Below are 25,075 nucleotides of genomic sequence, written 5' to 3' on the forward strand. Positions count from 1 at the left end.
CTGAAATAAGTATTTACAGAGAAAAGATGTTTGTCAGAAAACATTGAACAGTAATATGGCGTGCGAAAGAGAGTGAAGGTTTAGCAGTACATTAGTGCATTGTCTCTGTCTTCCTGTGTACCTCACCAGCTCTCAAGGTTTTTTAATTCATGGAGCAGAGAAAAATAAATGAGCAAAGACAGTGAAGTATAAAAGCTTATCATTTTAATGTTGTACAGCCATCCATTGTCCAAAAATCAGCACTGTAAGTGTTTCAAGGGTTGTAGAACACATTTAACTATAGCAACACCTGCCTTATGAGAGTGGTAGAAAATGCATTATAGCATGGCATATTGACAAATATAACCCAAAACAATAAAACTGTAAACTTTTTAATGGTGGGTGAATAAAAACTGAGGAGATCTGTCAAATGGAATAGTACTTTAGGGTGAGTACAACCACAGGTCCAATAGTTTTGTCACATGTTCAGATGAAGCAAATGGCTTTAAATTCAAAGCTACATCTGGCTTTATGATACCATGTAAGGTGTCAAAATCGAATCGTACCATCAAACCATGTTTAATGATTAATAACTTGACCTTTGAGATAGTAATGATTGTCAAGCCTAATCAATAAATTGTTTTAAACAAATTGATCTCTTATAAAGAGTTGGTAATGGACATTTACAGTGATTTAATTAGACCTATAGACTTTGCATGTATCTAGATATAGCACATGCGTTCCAGTAGGCTCAGCAACCCATATCCTCTTATCAGCTGCATTCAACCACTGTATTGCCTAACGTACATCGAAATAGTTATGTACAGAAAAAGACACCAAAGGACAGGTATAAATTTATACCGGTCCTCCCAAATTCTGTCTTTCACATACATTTCAACAGGACTATGTTTTTCAACACTTACCCGAACAAGTACACAGATTTTTGAAACCCTCAAATGATCTGTCTGCTTTCTCTTTGAGGACACAATCCCTGTGTGTGTGTGCGTGTGTGTGTGTGTGTGTGTGTGTGTGTGTGTGTTTGATCTGTACACTCTGTAAAAAAAAAAATGTAAAAGGCTGTTTTTCAGAACAATGTTCTTTTCACTATTCCATAAGGGGTGCAGAGATTACCCCCTTATTCCTCCTGGTAAGTCTGTTGTCAAGAACACATATTCACGTAATGCACACACAATGGCGATTAGTCTTTTAAATCATTTTCATACTGATCTTGTGAGATCCCTCAGTCGGGCTGCTTTCTCCATCTACTTTCCGTGGCACATACTCAATCTCAATGTTTGGCTTGACATTGCCTTTCCCTCGGCTCCAGAGGAACAAGAGCACCAGACAGAACAGTACCACTCCCAGGAAAGAGATAAATCCCATGGTGGTAGCGATAATGAGAGTCTTCATATCAAAGGGAAAGGGATTCGTCGCACCAGTTCCATTGGCACCGCTATCATTGGGCTGGTTTGAGATGAAGGCAAAGGTCTTATTAGGCTGATGGGGCCAATTGGGAGAGTAGCTATGAATGTGTAGGTGAGCCAAACGGGTGTCGTTACCTCCTGCATTGACAGCAATGCAGGTGTATGTGCCATTGTCTTGTATTTGGGCATATCTAACCTCTAGGGTGCCGTCCGGAGACACAGACAGCCGGCCAATGCTTTTTGTAGTGATAATTTGCTTTTTTGGAGACTGCCACATAATCATGGGAGCGGGGTCTCCATCTGCTTTGCAAGGAAATTGGACAGTGGTCCCCTCATCCACAAATCTATGAATGGCTTTTTGATCCTGGATCTTGGATTTCTGACAGGTGAAATAATTCGGAGGGAGAACATCCGGGAAGTCTTTGAATTCTTTACCCTGCAAAAACTCTGGTGATTCACAAGATGGCTGCTGGCGGTTGAAGTTAAGTCTCCATCGGCGGCGAAAGACCCAGAGGAGACGACAGTCACATGCCAGGGGGTTGTCGTGAAGAGCCAGTGTCTCCAGGTTGCCAACTGAATGGAAGGCAGACTCCTCTAAAGTGCTTAGACTATTGCTGGATACATTGAGAACCCGAAGGTAGTTGAGTCCTCTGAACGAATAAGGCTCAATGCTGACTAGCCTGCCCCCAACCAAATGAAATGCCTGGAGCCTCAACAAATTGTGCATTTTGTTGCCTTCCACAACCTCAATTGGATTGAAGGACAGGTTGAAAAATCGAAGGTACACAAGGTGCTGAATGGCCTCATAAGGGACGGCAGTGAGATTGCAGTTTGTTATGCTCAAGGTTGTGATGTTAAGTCCATGGAGGGACTTGGTGGTCAAGGTTTCTAATAGAGGCCAGTTTGCTATCTCTAAGAATTTGAGTCGATATAGCCTCCTGAAGGAAAAGTCTCGAATGATGTTGATGTTGAGATGTCGCAGTCTGAGGGTCAGCAGGTTGTGAAGATGACTGAAGGCCTCTGTTGGCACAGAGGTCAGGTTGCATCTTTCCATAGTGAGCTGCTCTAGGCTGCTAAGGCCATGAAAAGCTCTGTGAGAGATGAACACCAGGTCGTTGTCTCCAACCTCCAGTTCTTTTAGGTTGTAGAGATCTTGAAACACAAGGTCCAACAAAATTACTATTTTATTCTCACTAATATCTAATCGAGTGAGGTTACTGAGGCCAGTGAAAACACCAAGCTGTATCAGCTTCAGCTTGTTGTTGCGTAGTCCCAATATTCGCAAGCCAAGGAGGTTGCTGAAGGCCCCTGGTTCAATGGCAGAAATGATGTTCTCATTCAGCTGTAGCTCCTCCAAGTGTTGATAGTTGAGGAATTCCTCCGGGTTGATGGCTTTCAAGCGGTTTTTGCTGAGATCTAACAGCCGCGTGTCAATGGGAATTCCCTCAGGGAGGGCGATCAGCTTCCGCCGATGGCACACGACCGAGCGCTCTTGGGCACTGCACTCACAGCGAGAGGGGCAGCCAGTGGCAGATCCGGACAGCACGGTACCCAGCATCAGGATGAGAATGGGCTGCCAGCACGCCACCAGGTAGCTGTGCCCACTTGCCTCTCTGGCCACCATTTTGATGGTAACCTGCTGATAAAAAGGATAGAGAGATTGGGTCACCATATGAGCAGAATTCATCACTGTAACCCTTTACTGTAAATTTACAGCGAATTTCTTACAGAATTGTACTGTATTTCCATAATACAGTATAAGGCTGTATAATTTACAGAGCAGCTGTAAACATACAGCACATTTCTGTTTTCCTCCCGATAAATTCGTAATACAGTATCAGACTGTAAATGCATTGCATTGTGGGATTGATTTTATTCGCGCTCAAATTCAGATGAGACATGACGCCAACTGATGTGCCAACTGTGCGAGTTTTTGTGAATTTGTAATTAAGCTTTTTGTTTCGTGTGAGCTTCGTTTCTTGTGAGCTTTTGTGTGCGTCTTTCAAATATTGCCTGTGACGCAGCAGAAACGGTTAACGTCACATGAAGTTCATGAAGACGGGAGGAAGCGTCGGTCATGCATCTGTGAGCAAAAGTGGATTTTAGAGCTTGAGAAGACTGTTCAACTGACTGATACGGTAAGCCAATCTATTTTTATTTATTTATTACGTTCGGTTTTCTACATTAAGTTACACGAATAGTTTGATTTTGCGAACGTGGTTTTCTAACGCGAAAAAAACACTCCTTCTTTACCAAGTACGTTAACTTAACTTCGACATTTCACACAGCCAGCATACCATTTCATTTGCATGACCTGCTTATATAAGTTATATAAAATAAAAATCGCGAAAATAAAAATCACTCGTTCCACCGAGTGATTTACCATGTCATTTATATTATCTCCTTTTTTTTCGTTTCAGGTTTAATAATCTGATGAAAAATCCAGTGCTAAAGTAAATGGTTTAGTAGTGTCTAGTCCACGTGCAAAAATGCCATGGTGTCAGTTCTGCGATTGTACTTTTGAATCGTTGTCAGCATTTTGCCAGCACATGAAAATCCATAGTCATGTTCCAAATAACGTTTTCAAATGTGGTATTCCGGATTGCTCCAGAACATTTAAAAAGTTCACTGCTTTCAAAGCTCACATATTTAGGGATCACAAAGACAGGCCCTCAAAGTCATCTGTTGAGCAGTTAGGAATTGATGCCTTAGTGTGTGATATTGGAACATGTCAAGAAAAGTGCAGTGATTTGAAAAACTTTGTTTTACACTTGAAAAATCATATCAAAGAAGGCACCAGAGTGCCATGTCCATTTACATGCAATAAACAATTTTCTGTAGCGTCTACATTGACTTCACATTTATCCAGAAAACATCGAAACTCTTCAGCAGAAAGTTTGCGTCATAGTATACTGCAGTCAAATGTTTCAGTACAGATGCCGCATGGTGAGGCATCTAACATGGCCGAACTCTCACATCCACAGTCTGAATTGTTTGATTGTGGTGATGGCATAGAGCAGTTGGAGAATGTACTTTTGCCAGATAATGCAGATGAATCTCTTTTTTTGAAAAACATGGCTCTGTTTTATCTCAAGTTACAGGCAAAGCATATTCTCCCATCATCTGTGATTCAGTCGGTAATTGAGGGGATGCAAGACATCCATGATATTAGCCAGTCTCATTTGCTACTCAAGCTAGGGGAAAAATTGATTGCACTTGGTATTTCTGAAAATGATATAAAGAGTGTTTTGGATGTCTTGCAAACTGATGATCTTTTTCGGAGGTCTATTATTAATACACTTAGCACTGATAAGAGAAGAAAGTCTTTTTATAAAGACAATTTTAAGTTTGTGGATCCTGTCCCAGTCTGTCTTGGTCAAAATGAATCTGGCAAGGAAAGCTTTGCTCAATACATTCCTATTAAGAAAAGCTTAGAAGCACTGTTCTGCTGTAAATCAGTGATAGAACAACATAATAATTCACGATCTGAAGTCAGAGCCAAAGATATCCTCTCTGATGTATGGGATGGCAACAATATTGATGAAAATATGCTGTTCAAAACTGATAAAGATTCATTAGCTTTAATCTTGTATGAAGATGCTTTTGAAGTTGCCAATCCACTTGGTTCTGGTAAGAAAAAGCACAAAATTCTTGCCGTTTACATGACACTTGCAAACCTGCTGCCTCACTGTAGGTCAGGCATTGACCCTATGCAGCTAGTTCTGCTGTGTAGGGAACAAGATTTTAGATTTTTTGGACAAGATTTGGTCTTTGCAACTCTGGTAAAAGACCTTAAAGACCTGGAGGAAAATGGTGTTGAGTTAGCGGATGGAAAGGTGCACAAAGGTACATTGTGTGCCATAGCTGGCGATAACCTTGGATCACATTACATTGGTGGCTTTGTTGAGAATTTCAGTAAAAGTAAAAACTTTTGCAGATACTGTGAAATTGACCGCCAAACATTTAACTCAGCTCCCCTAACAAAGGCATTAACAAGAACTGTGGAGTCGTATGAGCAAAATCTTAAGGATTTGGATGCTGATCAAACTGAAATTGCAATTGGTGTCAAATGTAATTCTCCCTTTAATGACCTGAAATATTTTCACGTTTGCCAGCCAGGATTGCCTCCCTGTCTTGGACACGATCTTTTTGAAGGTGTTGTGTCATTTGACCTTGCTTTGTATATCGATCATCTTGTGAATCAGGAGAAATGGTTCACATACACTGAACTAAATCATCGTATTAACCAGTTTAAGTATCTTGGGAATGATGCGCGTGATAAACCAGTTGAGATGACTCCTGGTACTGGGAAATTAAGTGGACATGCAGTTCAGAATTGGTGCTTTCTCCGGCTTTTACCTCTTTTGGTTGGGGAAAAGATTGTCAGTCCAACTGAAAATGAGGTATGGCAGTTAGTACTTCAACTCAGACAGATAGCAGAGCTCATCTGTGCTCCTTCCATTAATATTGGTCAGATTGCATATTTATCAGTGCTAATAGAGGAGTATATTGAGACTCGAAAGGTGGTTTTTCCAAATCATCCCCTTAAGCCAAAGCACCACTACCTGTGTCATTATCCTGAGCTCACTGGTCGTTTTGGTCCACTTATTCGCCTCTGGACACTACGCTTTGAAAGTAAGCACTCATACTTTAAACAGTGTGCGAGAAAATTGCACAACTTCAAGAATTTGAGTGCTACATTGGCAGAAAGACATCAACTTCTTCAGGCTTACCTACATGCTGGAAGCCCTTTCCCTGAAAATGTTGTGGCAGAGAGGGGAATAGAGTTTCATGTTAATGACTACAATGATGACATTCAAGGATCTGTTGCTGGTCTTAACTTTCAGCCAGGGAATACAGTAGCATGTAATGAAGTGACCGTAAAGGGAACACTTTATAAAAAAAACATGCATGTTGTTTTGCAGAAGAATGATGAGGGAATTGTGTTTGGGAACATTCATTTAATTATTGTACATGACAATTGCGATGTGTATTTTGTCACAAAGAAAAGTCAGTCTTTTTGTCTTATAGACCAGGGAGTTCATTGCTTGAAACCACAAGATCAAGGCTACCTATGCATAAATCAAGACAGTCTACTGGATTACTATCCTCTGCCTGAGTATTCATTGTGTGGCTTGTCAGTAATTGTTCTCCATCATTCCTTCCCAATTTTAGAATAATGTCTGGAATGAAAGAAGTCCTGAAAGATGCTGTACTGTTGGTGTTGCCAAGCCTATCTCCAGATGTAACCAACCAGCTTGTTGAGAAGCTCATCGACCAAGGTGTTGAAGGCTTGGATGATTTGGTTTATGTAAAAGAAGATGACATTTTGGAGTTTATAAGACCTATCCAATGCAGAAAACTTCTTAGTTCATGGAAAAATCAAGGTAAAGATAAGGTTGATGTAAAAAAAACACACACAAATATAGTATATGGGAATTTAAAGGATTTATTCACCCAAAAATGGAAACCTTGTCATTAATTACTCACTCTCAAGCTATTCCAAACAAGCAAGACAATCTTTCATCTTCACTACACAAATGAAGATCTTTTTGATGAAATTGAAGAACTTTTGTCACTCCATAGATATTAGATTAATGGATGTTACACCAGGGGTGTAACATCTATTTTATGAAGCAACATGAGTGTGTTGTTTCCCCCCCTAAAAATCTTTATTTTCTACAACATTATCTCCAAGGGATGTTCACTAAAGCCCCATAATGCATGCCATGCTGTGTTGACATGAGAGCAGACATTGTTGTGTGAACACACATTTTAGATTATTATTTTGTAAATATTATTTTGTAAATAAACAAACCACTTCTAACATTAAAGATAAACCACTGGAGTCATATAGATTACGGTCTATAGATTACTCATATAGACAGTATACTCAACTGACAGTGGAAGTTGAGTATACTGTCTATAAAGGGACAGAAGTCTCTTAGATTTTATCAGGAATATCTTCATTTATGTACCAAAGTAAACAAAAGTCTTTCTGGTTTGGAATGACGTGAGGGTGAGAAATGAATGACAGAATGTTAAATTTGTTTGTGTGAACTATCCCTTTTATCCTTTAAAATGCATTCTAGTACTGTTTATTATGTAAGTTGATACAATAACTGATTATTTATATATATAAACACAGAACATCAGAACTGCACAGTTGTACTGCCACCTGCTGAGGTTCTCCCCTCGGTTCCCCCCGAAACAAACACTACTCTTGGTTCACCTCCATCAAGCTCCTCAAGGCCAACATCAAGCAGTTTAGCATCAGCCAGTGTCACACATTCATGGACTGAAAATTTCCAAGTTCCCTGGAGCTTAATGCCAGACGGTATAAAGAGTGCTGTTGAGAATGGACAGAGACCTTCTCCTTCTGATCGAAGACAAATGATTAGAATCCTTGCTGATGAAATGAGAAAACATGACAAAAACCCCACCAGATCACAGTGTCTTACTGTTAGTCGCAAAATAGTGAGCCAGTATCCAAAGTCTTTTGCTGACATGTTGGGTGACAAGCAGGTTGGGGGTGGATATGAATCTGTTCTTTCACAGCTGAAAGTACGCATCGAGCACCTCAATCGAACAAATACACTAAGTCATCATAGGATCCAAAGAAGTGACACCGGAACTACTAGAAAACGAAGTTCCACTGACTCGTATGGTTGTACAAGATGGCAGCCGGATCTTCCACCTAGGGAAACTTATGACAGTCTTGAAGTGAAACGTCAGAAGATGGAGGAGATGCATCTTCATGAAGGAATCTCTGGAGCAGAGAGAGGAGACGTTTGCAAGCTCATGGAGGAAACCTATTGGCTTCAGCGTCACATGATCAATGCAACCCCATCCCCTACAATTGCAGATATCAAAACTAAATGGCCATATCTTTTCACACAGAGGCATATATATGGACATTTTGAACAGCTTACTGACAAAAAAGTGCTCAGATGTTTGGAATTGTCTATTCAGGAGTGTGGACAAATCATAATTGAATTTTTCAAAAGCAAACCAACCAATGATGACATTCGAAGCATTCTCTCCAGAGGTGAAAATGATGTGGATGCCATGGTCATACAACTACTCCTTGCACACTTCAAAGAGAAGTTAGATGGGGTTTTCCTTCAAGCAGATGTAAGTAGAGATTATTCAACCAATCTAATTTATCTATAATCTCTTTTATGGATTGGTCTGTTGATCATGGTTGTACTGTCTTTTTTTTTAAATTTGTTTCAGGAATTTGCAGCTCCATCTGATGTCCAGCATTCTCTTAATTTGCCAGAGAGTCCACGCCTTATATTTCTTGGTATGTTAACATTAAAGTCGTTTAACCTTATAAAGTGAAGAGCAAGTCATCATTTACTTGCCCCACTGCAAAAAAATGTTTTAATTAACTTCTATTTATTTATTTTTTTGTTCCCAAGTGTCTTTTCATTTTTTTCTTTTTTGCATGAAGAAGAATTTACTAGACAAGTAAAAAAAAATATTGTTTTCCGAAATGTTTTTGCAAAAAAATAAAATAAAAAAGGTTTAAGAAAACAATTTTAAGAAAAAAAAAAAAAAACAATTTTTACTTGTCTAGTTTATTATTCTTGATGTAAGAACTTATAGTTATTTGTCTGGAAACTAGACCAAATAGTAACTAAGAAAAGCATTTTTTGCATTGGGGTGTTGTTCCAATATAGTATTACATTTTCAGGAAGAGAGTGGTGATGGTATGAGAAATATAAAAACAGATTTTAATTGGCAACATATGTATGGAAGAATCAACTGTGTTCAGCAAAATTGTGTGGTTGTGAAGTCCAGCTAACTAACCCTAATATTACTTTCATTTAACCAGGGAAAACTATTCCTCTAAATAGGAAATTGCACATATAAATTAAATTATAGTATTACTGTATTGATGAACCCTACCCAAAAGCACTATTAAGGCAGAATGAAATGGTGTATCCTGTGAACAGAGTACTTTTAACAGTTATGTAGAATTATGAATAGACAACTACATAGAACCAAATTGGAACCCACAATAGTATTATTACTTTTTCATTCTGATTTTTATTTTTATTAAAGGTCAATCTCTGAGCAACCAGCGCTGGATGTTGAGTTTGGAGGGTCAAGTTGTGTGTGAAGGAGCACAGCCCAACTTCATCACTGGACTGGCAGCGCTGTTTGCCTCCTTCTATAACTTCAATTTACAGTACCAGGAAGAGGCAGCATGCACCCTTGAGTTTGTTCAGAGGTAAGTCATTGGCATATTTGAAATATATGTTTTAGACTCAATTGTCACTAACCTTTGTCTTGACAGTATTTGTTAAGGACTTCATTTTTTTTTTCATAAATGTTTTGTACAGCTGACTACTGCGAATAACAATATGGACCTGGTTTCACACACTGCAAAACATGCTTTTCTTACGTAGTGTTTTTGTCTTGTTTCCAGTCTCAAAAAAAAAAAAAAACTTAATTTGGAGTAATTCCCTTGGAAAACAAGACGTTATATCTTATCTAATTTTACGTATCTAGTAAATGCATCTAGATTTAGGATTTTATTTTGATATTTGGACAGGGAACCAGACAAAAAGAAAAGCATTTTTTGCAGTGCAGACAGGGCTTAGCTTGAAGGGTTAGTTCACCCAAATGGCAAAATTATGTCATTGATAACTCACCCTCATGTCGTTCCAAACTAGTAAGACCTTCATTTATCTTTGGAACACATTTTAAGATATTTTAGATTTAGTCCGAGAGCTCTCAGTCCCTCCATTGAAGCTGTGTGTACGGTATACTGTCCATGTCCAGAAAGGTAAGAAAAACATCATCAAAGTAGTCCATGTGACATCAGATATTTTGAAGCATCGAAAATACAATTTGCTCCAAAAATAACAACACTTACGACTTTATTCAGCATTGTCTTCTCTTCCGGGTCTGTTGTGAGTGCGTTCACAACACTGCAGTGATGCTGCTGACGTGTTATCTTTGTTATTGGGCACACCAGAAAACACGTCAGCAGCTTCGTGAGAGCGCTTACAACAGAACTGGAAGAGAAGACCATTTTAAATAAAGTCGTAATTGTTGTTTTTTTTTTTGGACCAAAATGTATTTTTTATGCTTTATAACTGACCCTCTGATGTCACATGGACTACTTTGATGATGTTTTTCTTACCTTTCTGGACATGGACAGTAGACCGTACACACAGCTTCAATGGAGGGACTGAGAGCCCTCGGACTAAATCTAAAATATCTTAAACTGTGTTCCTACGGGTTTGGAATGACATAAGGGTGAGTCATATATGACATATTTTTTATATTTCGGTGAACTGACCCTTTAAGCCAGGTCTAGGCCTTAGTAAAATAAGGGTATTTAAAGGGATGGTTCAGAGTAAAATCAACCTAGGGTCATTTTCACCATGATATTGAGCCAAACGCCCTGATTCAGTACCTGATGAGGGGATTATATTGTTAATAAGCTGGGTGAATAGTGGTTAAATCTCTCTCTCTCTCTCTGTGTGTGTGTGTGTGTGTGTGTGTGTGTGTGTGTGTATATATATATATATATATATATATATATATATATATATATATATATATATATATATATATATATACGCACAGTCTATAATATCTCATTGTGGTTTTTTTTCTCTTTTCTGCATTTTAGACGCTTTGTTGACATCAATCCTGAACGTGGATCAAAAGCAAAAAAAGGAAAAGTGACTTCAAAGAAAACTGGCCAAGTCGTGCAAAAAAAGAACGCAACTGTAAGCCCACCAGTTTCCTCACTTCTGCGAAAACTTGCAGACTTTGAATGGAACTTTGTTTAGAACCTGTCAGCAAGTACATTCAAAGTAATTAAGATGACTGCATCGTTAATTCCATTTATAAAAAAACAACTGCCATTTCAGTCATTTTGAGGTTCTATTCTTTTTTTTTTCTTTTTTTTTGACTCTTTACATTTCTGAAAAAAAAAGGAAATTTGTTAAATGTCAACAAGATTACTATATTATAAAGTGTTGTGTTCAACTTACATTTTAAATGTAAAAAAAACAAACAAAAAAACCAGCTGGCATTTCAGCCAAATGTATATTAGGCAATATGTCTGGTCGTTGCTTTTAAAATAAATGTCTTAAAACACAGATAATGTTGTTGGTTTTTTTTTTTTTTTTTTTGCTGTAGACAGGAAAATACAGTATGTGGATGGCAACTCACCTGCCAGTATTTTACTGTAAATTTACAGTAAAACGGTTTACAGAACTAGTACTATAAATTCTGTTTACAGTACTAGTTCTGTAAAAATACAGTATGTGGCTGGCAACCCAGCTGCCAGTATTTCACTGTAAATTTACAGTACAACGGTTTACAGAACTAGTACTGTAAATTGTTTACAGTACTAGTTCTGTAAAAATACAGTATGTGGCTGGCAACCCAGCTGCCAGTATTTTACTGTAAATTTACAGTACAACGGTTTACAGAACTAGTACTGTAAATTATGTTTACAGTACTAGTTCTGTAAAAATACAGTATGTGGCTGGCAACCCAGCTGCCAGTATTTTACTGTAAATTTACAGTGAAAAGTTTTACAGTGATTCCAAGGTGGAATAATGCAAGAGAACAGAGACAATCCTATTGCTCCTGTTCTTAAAATAGCAAGAGATGGTCTTGGAGAAAGTGCTGATGCTTGAAAAATGTAACAGACTGCTGCACTGGAGCATGCTGCGTAAAGACAACTCAGAGCTTTGATTAATGATATAACAGAGACATTAAAACGTAAAAGACTGTATTAGTAAAGAAAAACAACCATAAACAACACTGGCCATAAAGCCAAGTTATAAGTATAGCCTATAGGGGAGTTAAGTATAGCCTATAGTCTGTAGGATCTTTATGAAATATAAAAAATGTATCTTGGATGTTTAACTTTTAACAGAAAATATATTTTCAATAGCGTCTTGAACCAAATTAGTAATGATTTAAGAATGTCAAAATAAAATGTATATGTTTTGTTTTAAATTGAAGAATTGCATAATTTTAAATAGTTCTAGAGTTCTATGTTTAAACTAACAGAAATGATAGCTGGTATACAGCAAAATCTGAGAGCAAAAAAAAAATGTTTTAATATCTGGCTTTAAGTCAAATGATAAATGTTATATTTCATATTAATTATATTATTATAATGTTATAATATTATTATTACTTTTTACTGATTGTAATTTATGGCTGTATTGAGAGTAGAACTCAGTAGTAGAAAACTAGAGTAGAACATTTAGCTCTTATGGGTAAAATACAAATCAACAAAAGCCCTGAGCCTTCAAACTTTACTTCCCCAATTGATCAAGCAAGCTCAATTTTAGTCTCATGGCCACTTCCAGACGTGTGCTTTAGAATGATGGTGATCTTAATTTAGTGAAGAGACTCGTGCAAAATTGACATGAAGGAACTCAAGACAAACACAGAACTTGACAAAATGACACACAAGTTACATGCCATAACACAAGGTTGCTAGCTGGACTAGTCAAATACAAATCATGTTAAGTAGACAGGCCTGCTTTAATAATTTATGAGGTAAACTTTAAGTAGCTCCCATTTGTAAAGCAAGTGAAAGTGACCCAGAATCAAATACTTGTTGCATCAGTGAATTCAGATACTCTTATGCAAAACCAGAGGATGCATTATGATATTATGTAGGTTCAAGGCACATTCACATGAATAGAAAATCGTATGCACAGTAAAGGCGACTTGTATTTATACATTTGCAGTAATATCTCAAGGGTAGCTATCATTTTGACTATATTTTATTTTAATATTTCCCCAAACTTCCAACCTACAAGATGCAGGAAGAATGTTCTCTAAGAGAAAAGTACAACACAAAGCACTGTGAAGCAGCTTAGGCCAGACTATTTTGATCGAATGAAACTCGAATGAAAGGGGGTGAAAGAAAAGTCCTACATGCAGCCATCTGTTTAATGCACAGATTTGCCGATTCCATCTCCGAGTGTCTTCAGGTGTGTCAGAAATGTGCAACAAAAGAAAATAATCTTTTGGTTTCCAGTGTGAAATTAGGCGAGTAGTTTCAGCGATAACAATTTCATTTTAGTGCTCCTCAGCTAGATCAAAAGGGCCGTTATTGTCAAGGGTGCTTCTCCCTCGTTCATCTATCGAGTGTGATCTGCATACAGTCAGGGAGCAGAGCGATCAGGGTACTGTGAGAGAATTACTACATCGATTAAACGACTCGTGTGGCATGAGGAGGTGTTGAGGGTGAAGGTCATGACGTAAACAGAGCCGCCCAGAACGGGATGTTTTAATCACGCTGAATCTATCACGATCTTCCCCGGCTGAGCAGACATCAAGCCTCCGGAGGCATAACAGGGTTGTTTAAACTGTTATTACGTGTGACAACTCCTCCGATGCTAATTTCTGTTCAATATGCACGTCTCCCAAATATCTGCCAAACAACAACCTTCGGCCTTTAACTATAATTGGGGGGATTTGTCTGTGGAGAGAACAGGTCAAAGGTGTTGGCTCATTAAAATTATTGACAAATTTGCTTGGTAGTTTTAAACAAGCAGACAAAAGCAGATGGAAATCGCTATGAAGTTACAGTAGGTCTGCATGGTGTGATCACAGTTTCCCTAATTAAACATGGCCGTTGCTTCCAATATCAACATTTTGTATTTTGTTCACCCTTGTGGTGTCTCATAGTACTCCCACAGGAAGAAAATATCTCTGCTCATGTGCAGAAATATGTACCTGTTTTACCACTGGTAGAAAGTTAACTGTAAACATTTATGCTGTTATTCCCTGGCCGGCAACTTGCAAATGCCTGCCAATGGGCAAACTGAAAATTATGATGGTTTAAATGAATAAAAAAGAAGCCAAAAAGCCTAATTATCATTTAGCACAAATGTTTTGGGTGATTTTTCTTCTTCTTCTTCCAGGTCTAAATAATGGATAGCACACACACATATAGACACACACACACACACACACAAGCACGCATCCATCTTTGTTCCTAATCCCTGTAACCTTTGTTTTAGCCCAAATGCTAAGGTATGTAAATGCTTTAAAACAAATTTGGCCTCGGTGGTCAACTGATGGCAATTGAAAAGCCACTACACAAAGTGTTGGATTTATTACCCAATTAAAAGATTAAATCATCGCTCAGGAAGCCCCCATTCTGTAAACACACAAATCAAAGTCTGTCAGGCGACCATGAATAATGTATGGAAAAGGAAAAAGCTGCATCTCTCTGTTGCACTGCTAGAATATTTCATTGACAGAGTAATTCTCAGTATAGTGAAGTCACTCTCATGGTCAATAGCTCATCTTATTAGTCAACACCCCCACATGAATTTTCATGTAGAGAATTGTGTCTAAAGGCATATCTACCTCAGGGCACTTTAGTGTAGCCAGCCATTCCTGGCATGCAATATATTCAGACAGAAATGTGCTCCTTTAACCTGATTGATTTGACGAAATATACAGTAGTCAATGAGAGGCACTCTTTATATGGGAAAAGGAAGTAGTGCACTTGTAATTGAGTTTTTTAATTTCTACCCAGTTTTGTTACAAGCATGCACATCACTGTAAAAAATCCATCTCCATCTCTGTTGTCATAAATTTATTGTTCCCTTTAAAAGCAAATTAAATATGTTGTTTTTGAAATCATGTTAAGCCGAGCATGCATTAATATTCCTGTTTTAGAACGTCACTAAGCATTCTCTTTGTTTAATAATTGCTTCCCAACTTTCAGTCACGTGACAGGCTGCGTGCCGTCTAAAGCGAGTTGCTCTCCTAAGATCTTTGCAATGGAAATTACATTTTCTCCTCTATTATTTTCCCTTAGTAACATGGGAAGGTCATATCCATTCTAAACTGCCCGCTAGCTCAAAGGAAAGAAATAAAGTGTCAACCACAAGTTTATTTTAACATAGTGATCCTCTGAGAGAGGGACCCTCAAATGTAATGCCCTATTTTTCCATATTGCAACATCCACTGTAACTCAAACTCAACATGGCATGGGTTCGCAGAAGAGACTGTTGATCAGTCAAGTTCAATCAGGCAATGAAATATGAGCGAGTTAATTGACAAGTCCGTATCTGGTTCATACTCAAAGGGTCTGCAGACTTGCTTTTCAATTATCTGTTGTCAGCAGGTGGGAGGAAAAAGTGAGGCTTCTTTTCACAAGGTGTCTGCTAGCGGATGCCACCTTCCTCTGCTAATGGAGGACTAGATCTCTTTTAGATTACTGCACCTTCCCTACACTCATGAAGTTAATAAGTGTTGCGCTTCAAAGATTTGTCCTCTTCTTTGCTATTTGTTACTTTCAGGGCTATCTGTCAAGCTAGAGGGCAAAATCAATTCTCCCTCCAACGTTGGAAAACCAAGCTATTTATCTGTTTAAGACCCTCACAGAGAAATTAATGTTTAAGGTTGAAACTTAACAAATATGAGGATGAGGATTTACCTTTGTGTGTATATATATATAGTACAGACCAAAAGTTTGGACAAACCTTCTCATTCAAAGAGTTTTCTTTATTTTCATGACTATGAAAATTGTAGATTCCCACTGAAGGCATCGAAACTATGAATTAACACATGTGGAATTATATACATAACAAAAAAGTGTGAAACAACTGCAAATATGTCATATTCTAGGTTCTTCAAAGTAGCCACCTTTTGCTTTGATTACTGCTCTGCACACTCTTGGCATTCTCTTGATTAGCTTCAAGAGGTAGTCACCTGAAATGGTCTTCCAACAGTCTTGAAGGAGTTCCCCGAGAGATGCTTAGCACTTGTTGGCCCTTTTGCCTTCTGTCTGCAGTCCAGCTCACCCCTAAACCATCTCGATTGGGTTCAGGTCCGGTGACTGTGGAGGCCAGGTCATCTGGCGCAGCACCCCATCACTCTCCTTCTTGGTCAAATAGCCCTTTATGCCTTCATATATATAAATATATATATATATATATATATATATATATATATATATATATATATATATATATATATATATATATATATATATATATATATAAAGAACAATTGTTTTTCATGAATGTTTTGTTTCAGGCCAAATTACACAGAAGAAACCAAGCATGGTGGTATCAAGATTCATAGTAAACTGAAACCACAAAGGACGGCTATCAGTTGAATTGATTTTATATTTTCATGTTGCACCGCTCATGTATTTGAGTGTTCATTGGAAGGTATTCTGTCTCTCCCACTCATCTAGAAATGTAATTCAACCCAAAGGTCCATTTTCCTGCTCTCTCTCCCACTCCATCCCCTCTGTATCATCCTAGCGATAACCTTGAGAAAAAATATCACTTGGTACCATCTACGCAGTCTCCTTACATTCTCTCCCTGCTCACCATCGTACTCGTGACCTTGCTGGAGAGCCTCAGCTTGACCAAACAAGACAAATAAGCAAAGCTTGGGAGTGACCCACTTGCACATTCCTGTTTATTTGGGTTTTAATAGGTCTCAAATAAGGGATTCAATTGACAATTTGAAATTGAAATTTTGGACATAATAAAATAAACAATACTTTCAAATCATAACAGTGTTTAACTAGAGAATACAGTATAATGTTTCTCCTTCCTACATTTGTGCTTGTGTGTTCAAAGTGCATTGGGTTTACTGTGTATTCCAGTTGGGACTGTGTTCTCTCTTTGCACATTAAACACACTCCTGTTTTGGCAAATGAGTGCTACAGTCAGGGATTTAACATCTAGATAAAATAATCATGAAACAACATGCTTTACATATTAATTAATGACTCGTTTTGATCTCCAGAGAGATATACTTTGGGGTCTAAAAACCATTTGTTGTAAACAGCAGGGTCTCTGTGGTGTCTATTAACATTATTAAATCAAAGAAAGAATTATTTGTTTATGGTGGGGTGATTCATCATTGTGTAATTTTTACAAGGAAAAAAAAAGGATTATTTATTGTACCATGGTGAGTGAAAACAAATTACATTTCATGATTCATAAATCATAAAAAGACCAAACTGTAAACATATTTCTAATATTTCAAACATTTTAAATGCATAAATCCAAAAACAGGAAGCAAAAAGAGAGAGAAATAATGAAAATGAGCTTCGTCTTGAGGATGATCAGATCTTAACCTTAAAGTAAAAACTATTTGAAATCACAATTAGAAAATGTTAGATTTTTAAAAAATATATATTATTATTATATTCTTTCAGAGAAATATTAAATAATCATTCATTTTTTGCCAGCAAATGATACCACTAAGCCTAATGTTTCATAATAGGCACAACAGTATAATAGAAAGCTGCTGAGAGTTGAAAGTAAAGCGAATGTAGAGTGCAGCAACTAATTGGCTATATTGGCCTGAGGGAGTTCATTTTGTTCCTTCTTCCAATCTATTTATTCATCATCCCGTTCCTTCTGCCTGTCGCTCTCTTTTTCTCCCTCTCTGGCATCCCTGATCACACTGCACACATTTCACAGTATGAAGCGAATCAGTGGTTAACAGACATCTAAATATTCCCAATACATAAATAGCTAACTGTTAAATTGCTGGTAATTGGATGTCTGTTCTCATGCAGTCTGGCTGTAAAATGGCATGGGTGACCCATTCGCTCTGTGTCTGTACAATTCATTTATAGCCTGATCATTTACAACATTTCTGTAAAGAACTGTTTTATGGATACATCTGTGGCAGCTGTCACAACTGGAATCACATTCATAGGAACATTGTGTGGTCTGAGGAATTGACCGGTGTTTTTACTGGTCTTTATTTTTATTTGCTTTGTATGATGTTAGTCGGTTATGTTATAGGTACAACAGATAAGCAAAGTAGAGTTAAAATGAACTACTCTGTTTACAAATATTTCTGGATGCTAAGTCATAGTGGTAATGCCGAGCTAGATGTGAGTGGCAAATCAAGTTGCTACCATTCATCACACCATAAGCAGGTGTCTTTATCGGTATTTACAACAGCAGTTAATCAGTGCAGACCTGAGCCAAATCAATAATCAGCCCTGCTTGCCCCATACATTTGTCTTCTTCCAACTTTGTGTACCAAATCAGCTTTGGTTTTAAACCTACAGAAGCAACATTCAGAGCAGAGACATATCTTCCAACTGTTTGCTTCTCCTCTCTTTTGATCTTGTTTTGTTGATGACAGTAAGATTTAGATCAAAGCCCAAGGTTTGGAAAGCTACATTCCACTAAAGGAAAAACTAACATGAACCTTGATGTCGAAACATAGGGAACTCTAGACTCATCGAAGCGAAAATGTCAAGCACTGCGCTGAAATTTATACTATTCAAACAAGAGCTATGACTAAACTGTCAAAGTGAGGCTTTTGCATGAAGAGGAATATTATTTGGGACCTATATGGAATTGAGAGTAGCATTCTGAAACAAGACTATAACATGTATAATATATATATATATCTGAATACATATCCCCCATGATTATCCCTCAAAGCTGGCCACTCTTGCACTTTAAAAGCATTTCATTCTTAAGAGAAAATGAAAACTGGCAATCAAAAAGATGGTTCAGACCAAGAGCAACACCTTTCATTGTGCCGATTGGTGGCCTGGAAATATCATGCTATCATAAATTGAGTAAACGACATAAATATTTCGACTCCAAGCATGGTTGAGATTAAAATTAGTTACGACCTATCACCTGAATATTGGTCTTCTGACTAACTGCCGATGGAGCAATATGTGATGGTTGGAGTTTAAATAAGCATCCTTCAAGGGGTGGAAATGAAACCGATGCACTGCATTTCTGTCCCTTACTCTTGACAATAAAGCACATGCATTCCTTGTAAGCGGCATCAAGCATGTGCCCACCCTTCAGCCTGCTGAAGCGTTATAGGTTATTTCAGCCCATGGTCTGGCTAAATTTGTAAAGCTATGGCTGCTGTCAGGTTCCTTGTCATGGCGCGAAGTCTAATTGGGCCCAGTCCCATGTCAATCCTCCCCTCAGCTTTCCGGCAACGGTTAATAATAATTCCATAAAGTGTTTTTCATTCCTCATTAATTCTCTTGAGATTCACTTTAAATTCACCGCTACCAGCAGGCAAAGCTGGTAATTACTCCAACCTCTTTTCCTCTTTTAAACACAGGGCTCTTTGTTTTGGGTTTAATTGAAACAAAAGAAGAGAGAAAATGTGGAGAGAATATAGGACGACCGTAATCCCAAAAGCAATCTAGCTCAAGCTGAGCTCCTTGGAGTTCTTTATCAATGGTTCTATTAGGAAGGAGCTTATCTCACGAAATTAGCTACGGGGTAATCACTCTCGAGCTTCCTGAATTATGCTAGCATTGTTCTTCTGACCAGCACTCTATCCAAGGCTAATAATTTGATTACTCTGACAGATACAATGATATCTTCCTCTCGTCTTTCACAAGGCGCAAATTTAGCCATCAGCAGCCACCCAGATGATCGGTGGAGATAAGATGCCAAGTTCTCCGAAACAACAGAAAGCATTACTTCAAACATGTAAACATCATTTTCATTCACAACATCCGTAACCCTTCTAAACGGGGTGGCATGGAAGTAAGGCATAGGCCCATTCTCGTATTTTTGACTTTTCACATGAAGCTGTTATGATTAAATTTTAATGGGAGAGTCTGCTGCAGGGAAGCGACTCTGTGACCTTCTGAATACATTTGTGGGAGGCTGGAGTGAGTGTGTGCTGTCTGATATGCCACTTGGTCGCCTCTCACAGCGGCCCCTTGCTGGCTTTCCTGCTATGTACAGCCTATTTCAATAGTCCCTCATTTTGTGTGACAGAAACGAGCCGTTTCGCTGATGGCGTCCGATTCTTGCATCTCTCCACAATGAGGACAAACGCACACCCGGTCTATCTATGCCACCACAGACTGACTTCTTAAAAAGCATATAGAAGAGAATGAATAGGAAAGCAGAGAGGGATATGGCGGGTTCGCAATCGGAAAGGATCTGAATTTCAATGATTTTGGGGATTTGGCTCCCTTCTTCTGCTCAGGCTGCATCATTTACAAAAGCTATGAAAACACGAGGTCTGACAGGCACGGGTTGTAATCTACGTGTGACACACAGCACAAGAGCAAGAGGTGATGCAGTTCTCCTGTAGCACTGCCTTATCTTGTTTCGTCTGCTGTTTGTTATCAGACTGCAGCATTATCATAATGGCTATTACCACCAGCTGAGAATCTGCTCAATGGGGAGACTGCCTTTTAACACAATCGCTAACATACTGAAACATATATCAATGTATAGGCCGTTTTATTTGTATCGCTATTCAGTGATAGCTTTTCAGCCATTGCTCTTCTGTTTTGGCCTGGATTTCTCCACTGGCAGCTACATCATCTTTAGAATGTGGCCAGGATACTGTTGCCATGCAGTTGTTTCATGTTCCCATCTTTCTACTCAGCACAAGCCTATATGCATATTGCAGATGCATTGTGTTTTGATGGATAACCCTGTTTTTCAGGTTTTTGGGACGTTGCCTTAGTGTCTTGGACTTGAATCTGAGAATTAGCTCACACCTCATGTGAATATTATTGGCCTGTATATGTAGGATGGTGAATAATAATCATAATAATAATAAAAACATGAATCTTGGTCTTTATAGATGTGTACTGACAATGCACCTTTACATAAGAAATCATGGATAGAGCGATCTGACAGCTGTAAAGGATGTACTAATGAGAACACCGAGATAGCATGAATCTTTGATGTATCCAGTAAGACTCATCTTAATGTATTTTTGACAGCCTGCCAAGATTAAGAAATGAAGTGTAATGTTGTTATTCCTTTAAATGCCACATTAGTTGCGGAGGAAGTTGCTTCCAAGCAGTAAAACAGAGGCAGAGGAAAAAGAGAGCAAGAAAGAGAGAAAGTGAGTGAGTGTGTGTGTGTTTGTGTGTGTGTGTGTGTGAGTGAGAGAGAGAGAGAGAGAGGAAAAAAGGAGAGAAAAGAGGCTCTATAATGAGGACTGTGAATTAAAGACTCAACCGCGTCAAAAGCAATACATTATTTTCTTCCATAATGCATCCTGCAAAATAAAAAGCCTTTAGCAATAAACCATGACAACAGCACCAAAAATACACTCAGAAGTCTTGCATAGATTCAAACCTGCACCCCAGACAACATGTACCTGGGCGTAGAGAAATGTATATATATATATATATATATATATATATATTAGTGCTGTCAATCGATTAAAAAAAATTAACTAATTAATCGCACAATTTTTTAAAATTAATCGCGATTAATCGCGATTAATCGCAATTAAAAGACTGAAACTTTTTGGATATGTAAATGTAAAATGTAAATAATTAATGTAAACTCAAGACAAAGAAACTATTTAAATTCAAAATATGATTGTTTATTGGAATTTTTTTTAACTTGTAACACAGATTTTCTCATGTAAACAACATACCTGCAATAAACCATCAATATCCTCCAAATTAACTGTTGGCTTGAAAGCCATATTTATTACAGAAATAAAAACACAGGCATGTAAGTACCATTTGAATTTCAAAACAATCAATGCCAATAAAAAACAAAAATGATTTCCATGTTGAATTCTAAGTGGACTGCAAAAAAATTCCAAAGTATAGTCATTGCCAGTGCTTTAAGTGGGCCGGTATTCACCAGTACTCAGTACCGCCACTTCCAAATATAGCTCTTGAGCGTACCGCCACCTCTCCGTGCGCCCAGAACGTGCTTGTAGCGTACCGGTACGCTCATTTGGACATCTGTTTTAATAGAGGTTTTAATCTTTTACCTGCACTGCCGATTTTCAGAGCGCCCTTCACAATGCAAGCTTCCTAATTCATCCCACCCAGAGCAGAAACTCCATTACCCATTCACCCTTAAGTTATACAAGTGAATAGCGCATGTGTCGCTTTTCCCACTGTTAAGTGTCAACAACTCAACGTGGCCGGAGAAGGTGTGTGAAACTCGTTGTGAGTTATACTAAAGCAAAATCTTGAGTATTTATTGTCTGATAAACATTAAAAGCTGTCTGTGGAGGTTGAGTCGTCCTGCAGCCCCCGCCGGCTGCTCATTGGCTGCAGCATCTTTTTTCTAAGTTCTAAAAAAATACCGTAGACGGCAAGGCACAAATTTAGATATTCATTTATCTAATTAATCTATAGCCTATGAACAAAGACAATATGATCTTTTTGTCCCCTTTTTGTTTTAAAGCTTGATGAAGAAAGAGAGCGCAAGTTGCTGCAGCTGAGGAGGACAGTGATGCACGCGCACAGGAGTGATTGACAGTTCGCGGCACTGTGTACAAAAAATACTCCGCTACACAATTATTTCTTTATTTTCGTTTAAGCTTATTAACGTTAGCGTTACAGAAAGGTCTGATTTACGCACTGTTACAGTCATACAGTCATAATCCGGCAGAGTTTTATACTGAAACTTTCCGTTTAAAAGTCCTTCCTTGGTCTTATCCATATTTCTTTGCACGTTGAACATTCATAGGCCACAACTGGAAATAAAAAAAACTGCAACCGCGTTAATTGCGTTATTTTATTTTAACGCGTTAAATATTTCAAATTAATCGAATGCGTTAACGCGCTAATTTTGACAGCACTAATATATATATATATATATATATATATATATATATATATATATATAAACAAAGTGCAGGTGAAAATAAGCATGAATGCTTACTGGGCCAGATATTCATTTATAGCAAATGACCCCCTCCTTGTGCAATGAAAGTCCACAGTATTAGGTCCCTTGTCCGGTTCAGAAGCATTATTCAGCATCTTTCTCTCCTGAGCCTGTGCCCTATCCCTCTTGCACCCCCCCCCCCCCCCACCTAAAAAACCCAGTCTCGTCTCCCCCATTCAAACCGTTGTAGAATCTCAGAGTTCATGAAACGCTTATCTGGCATTGAATTCAAACTGCTCTTACCAGAAACGTCATGCGGTGGAGTCTAAATTTGGCAATTCCATCCTGCCGGAGTGCAGCCTAGATCCGAATCGCTCCAGAGTGGCAGGGTGGCACACAGGAGGCCTTTGAAGAATTCAATGAGTGAGAGGGAAAACTAAAACGGCACACAATTCCTCAAAGCAAGCAAAGCATCCAGAAAAATCTCAGAGTGGGGAGCATGAGCATCTTCAGTCCACAGAATGCGCGAGAGTCTGTCCCAGATGCAGGCATGCATGTAAACAGGAGTGCACCCGCTCAAATACATGCCATACCCAGCAGAGCGAGAGCAGGAGTGTGAGTGAGGGAAGAAAGATGGAGAGGGAGGAGTCGACGCTGTGCAAGGTGGAGGGAGGAGCTTTGGTGCATTGAGATGGAGAGATGGAGGAGACAGAGGGAGCGAGGGAGGGGGACAGAAAGCCTGAGTCTGGCAGGCTGAGAGGGATAAGAAGTGAGAAGGAGGGGGGAGGAAAAGAAAGCAGCACAAAGCTCAAAAAAGGGACAATGTAACTAATGCAATTCAATTCTGCTGTTCATCAAACCGACTGCAGCAGGAAACAGGAGCAAGGACAGAGGGATGCCGGCATGGGGCGTAGGGGGTTGTCCCAGAAATTTGAGTATACATTTGTGAAACCTGTCTCTGCCTCTCCGTCATCCTGTCAGAACACAGCGATTAATGCCTGGCTTTTATGCAAAAGGCAGAGTTCGTCAAATGCAAACGGGAGCTGCAATGTGACAAATGGATGACTCATGGAGGTAAACAGGCAGGGTGGATAAACAACAGCCAATGGAGAGAGAGTGAGCGAGAGCCGGAGATACAAAACGGAGAGAGAGAGAGAGATGAGGAATTTTTCAGAATCTGAGTCTGCTTAGCCAAACGCAATAGGGAACTGCCAGGTCAGTCTATGGTGGATTCGTCCTGCAGGATATAATCTGGTGTAAATCCTTGTAAGTCCCCACACCATTATACTAAACAATAAGTGAGAGGCGGTGGCGCGGCAGGTAGAGAGACGAATTTGATTACTGGAGGGGAAGGGTGATGTGGAGCATGAGGCACAGGGGTTGTTAAGCTGCACAAACAAACTGAAGAGGTGCCTCAATTTTCCTGAGAGTGAGAGGGCAGAGGAGGAGGACAAAGAGCAGCAGAACCGACCCTATGTGTTTGAGGGATTTATCACTGCACAGTACAGCCAGATCAAGGCACGATGTGGGAGAGTGAGTGTGCGTGTGATCCGCTGTGGATCTGTCCTAGACGTTTTGTTAACGCTCTAATCTTCCCATGAAACACCAACGCAGAACTGGCAATGGTGTGACTTATTAGATGAGCTGTTGTGTGGTATATGGCACTGGTTGAGGTTCTTTCTTGTGATAGAATTATCACTGCATATTACAGAGCTGTGTGTTACATCAGTGGCAGTTCCTAAGTGGCATTTTGAAATAATCATAGGCGGAAACCCCAGGGGGTCTGAGGGTTGTCCCCCCTAAAAATATAATTAAAAACCATGCTGTGCATTGTAAATAACAATGTTTTATACTTAAAATGATGAGTCCCCTATTTTAGAAATAACAACGTTACCTGCTTGAGGGAAAGGGTTGCCAGATTTTCATAACAAAACCCGCCCAATTGCTTCTCAAAACTAGCCCAAACTATCCATGTTTCAAGGGGGTGCCCTGGTAAAAATTTTATTCCTGGGGGCTAAATATCACATTATTAGCAGTGGCGGTTCTACATTGAAATACACCCTGGGCGAGACCCCT

General features: G+C 38.8%; 1 protein-coding gene across 2 annotated transcripts; it reads right to left on the minus strand.

The window, feature by feature from the left end:
• Window positions 1–187: 187 nt before the first annotated feature.
• Window positions 188–23,639, minus strand: LOC128016660 (leucine-rich repeat and immunoglobulin-like domain-containing nogo receptor-interacting protein 1-B). 2 transcript variants are annotated; one of them, XM_052601340.1, is made up of 2 exons: window positions 23,303–23,639; window positions 188–3,039 (listed from the first exon to the last, which is right to left on the minus strand). In XM_052601340.1, exons 1-2 carry the CDS (start codon window positions 23,312–23,314, stop codon window positions 1,186–1,188), a joined length of 1,866 nt encoding a protein of 621 aa, XP_052457300.1. In that variant the 5' UTR covers window positions 23,315–23,639; the 3' UTR covers window positions 188–1,185. The 2 variants fall into 2 exon arrangements, with proteins under 2 accessions (XP_052457300.1, XP_052457299.1); XM_052601339.1 differs by having other exon boundaries at window positions 188–3,042.
• Window positions 23,640–25,075: the final 1,436 nt, after the last annotated feature.

Source organism: Carassius gibelio, chromosome A7 (genome assembly GCF_023724105.1).
Source record: "Carassius gibelio isolate Cgi1373 ecotype wild population from Czech Republic chromosome A7, carGib1.2-hapl.c, whole genome shotgun sequence".
Lineage (NCBI taxonomy): Eukaryota > Metazoa > Chordata > Actinopteri > Cypriniformes > Cyprinidae > Carassius > Carassius gibelio.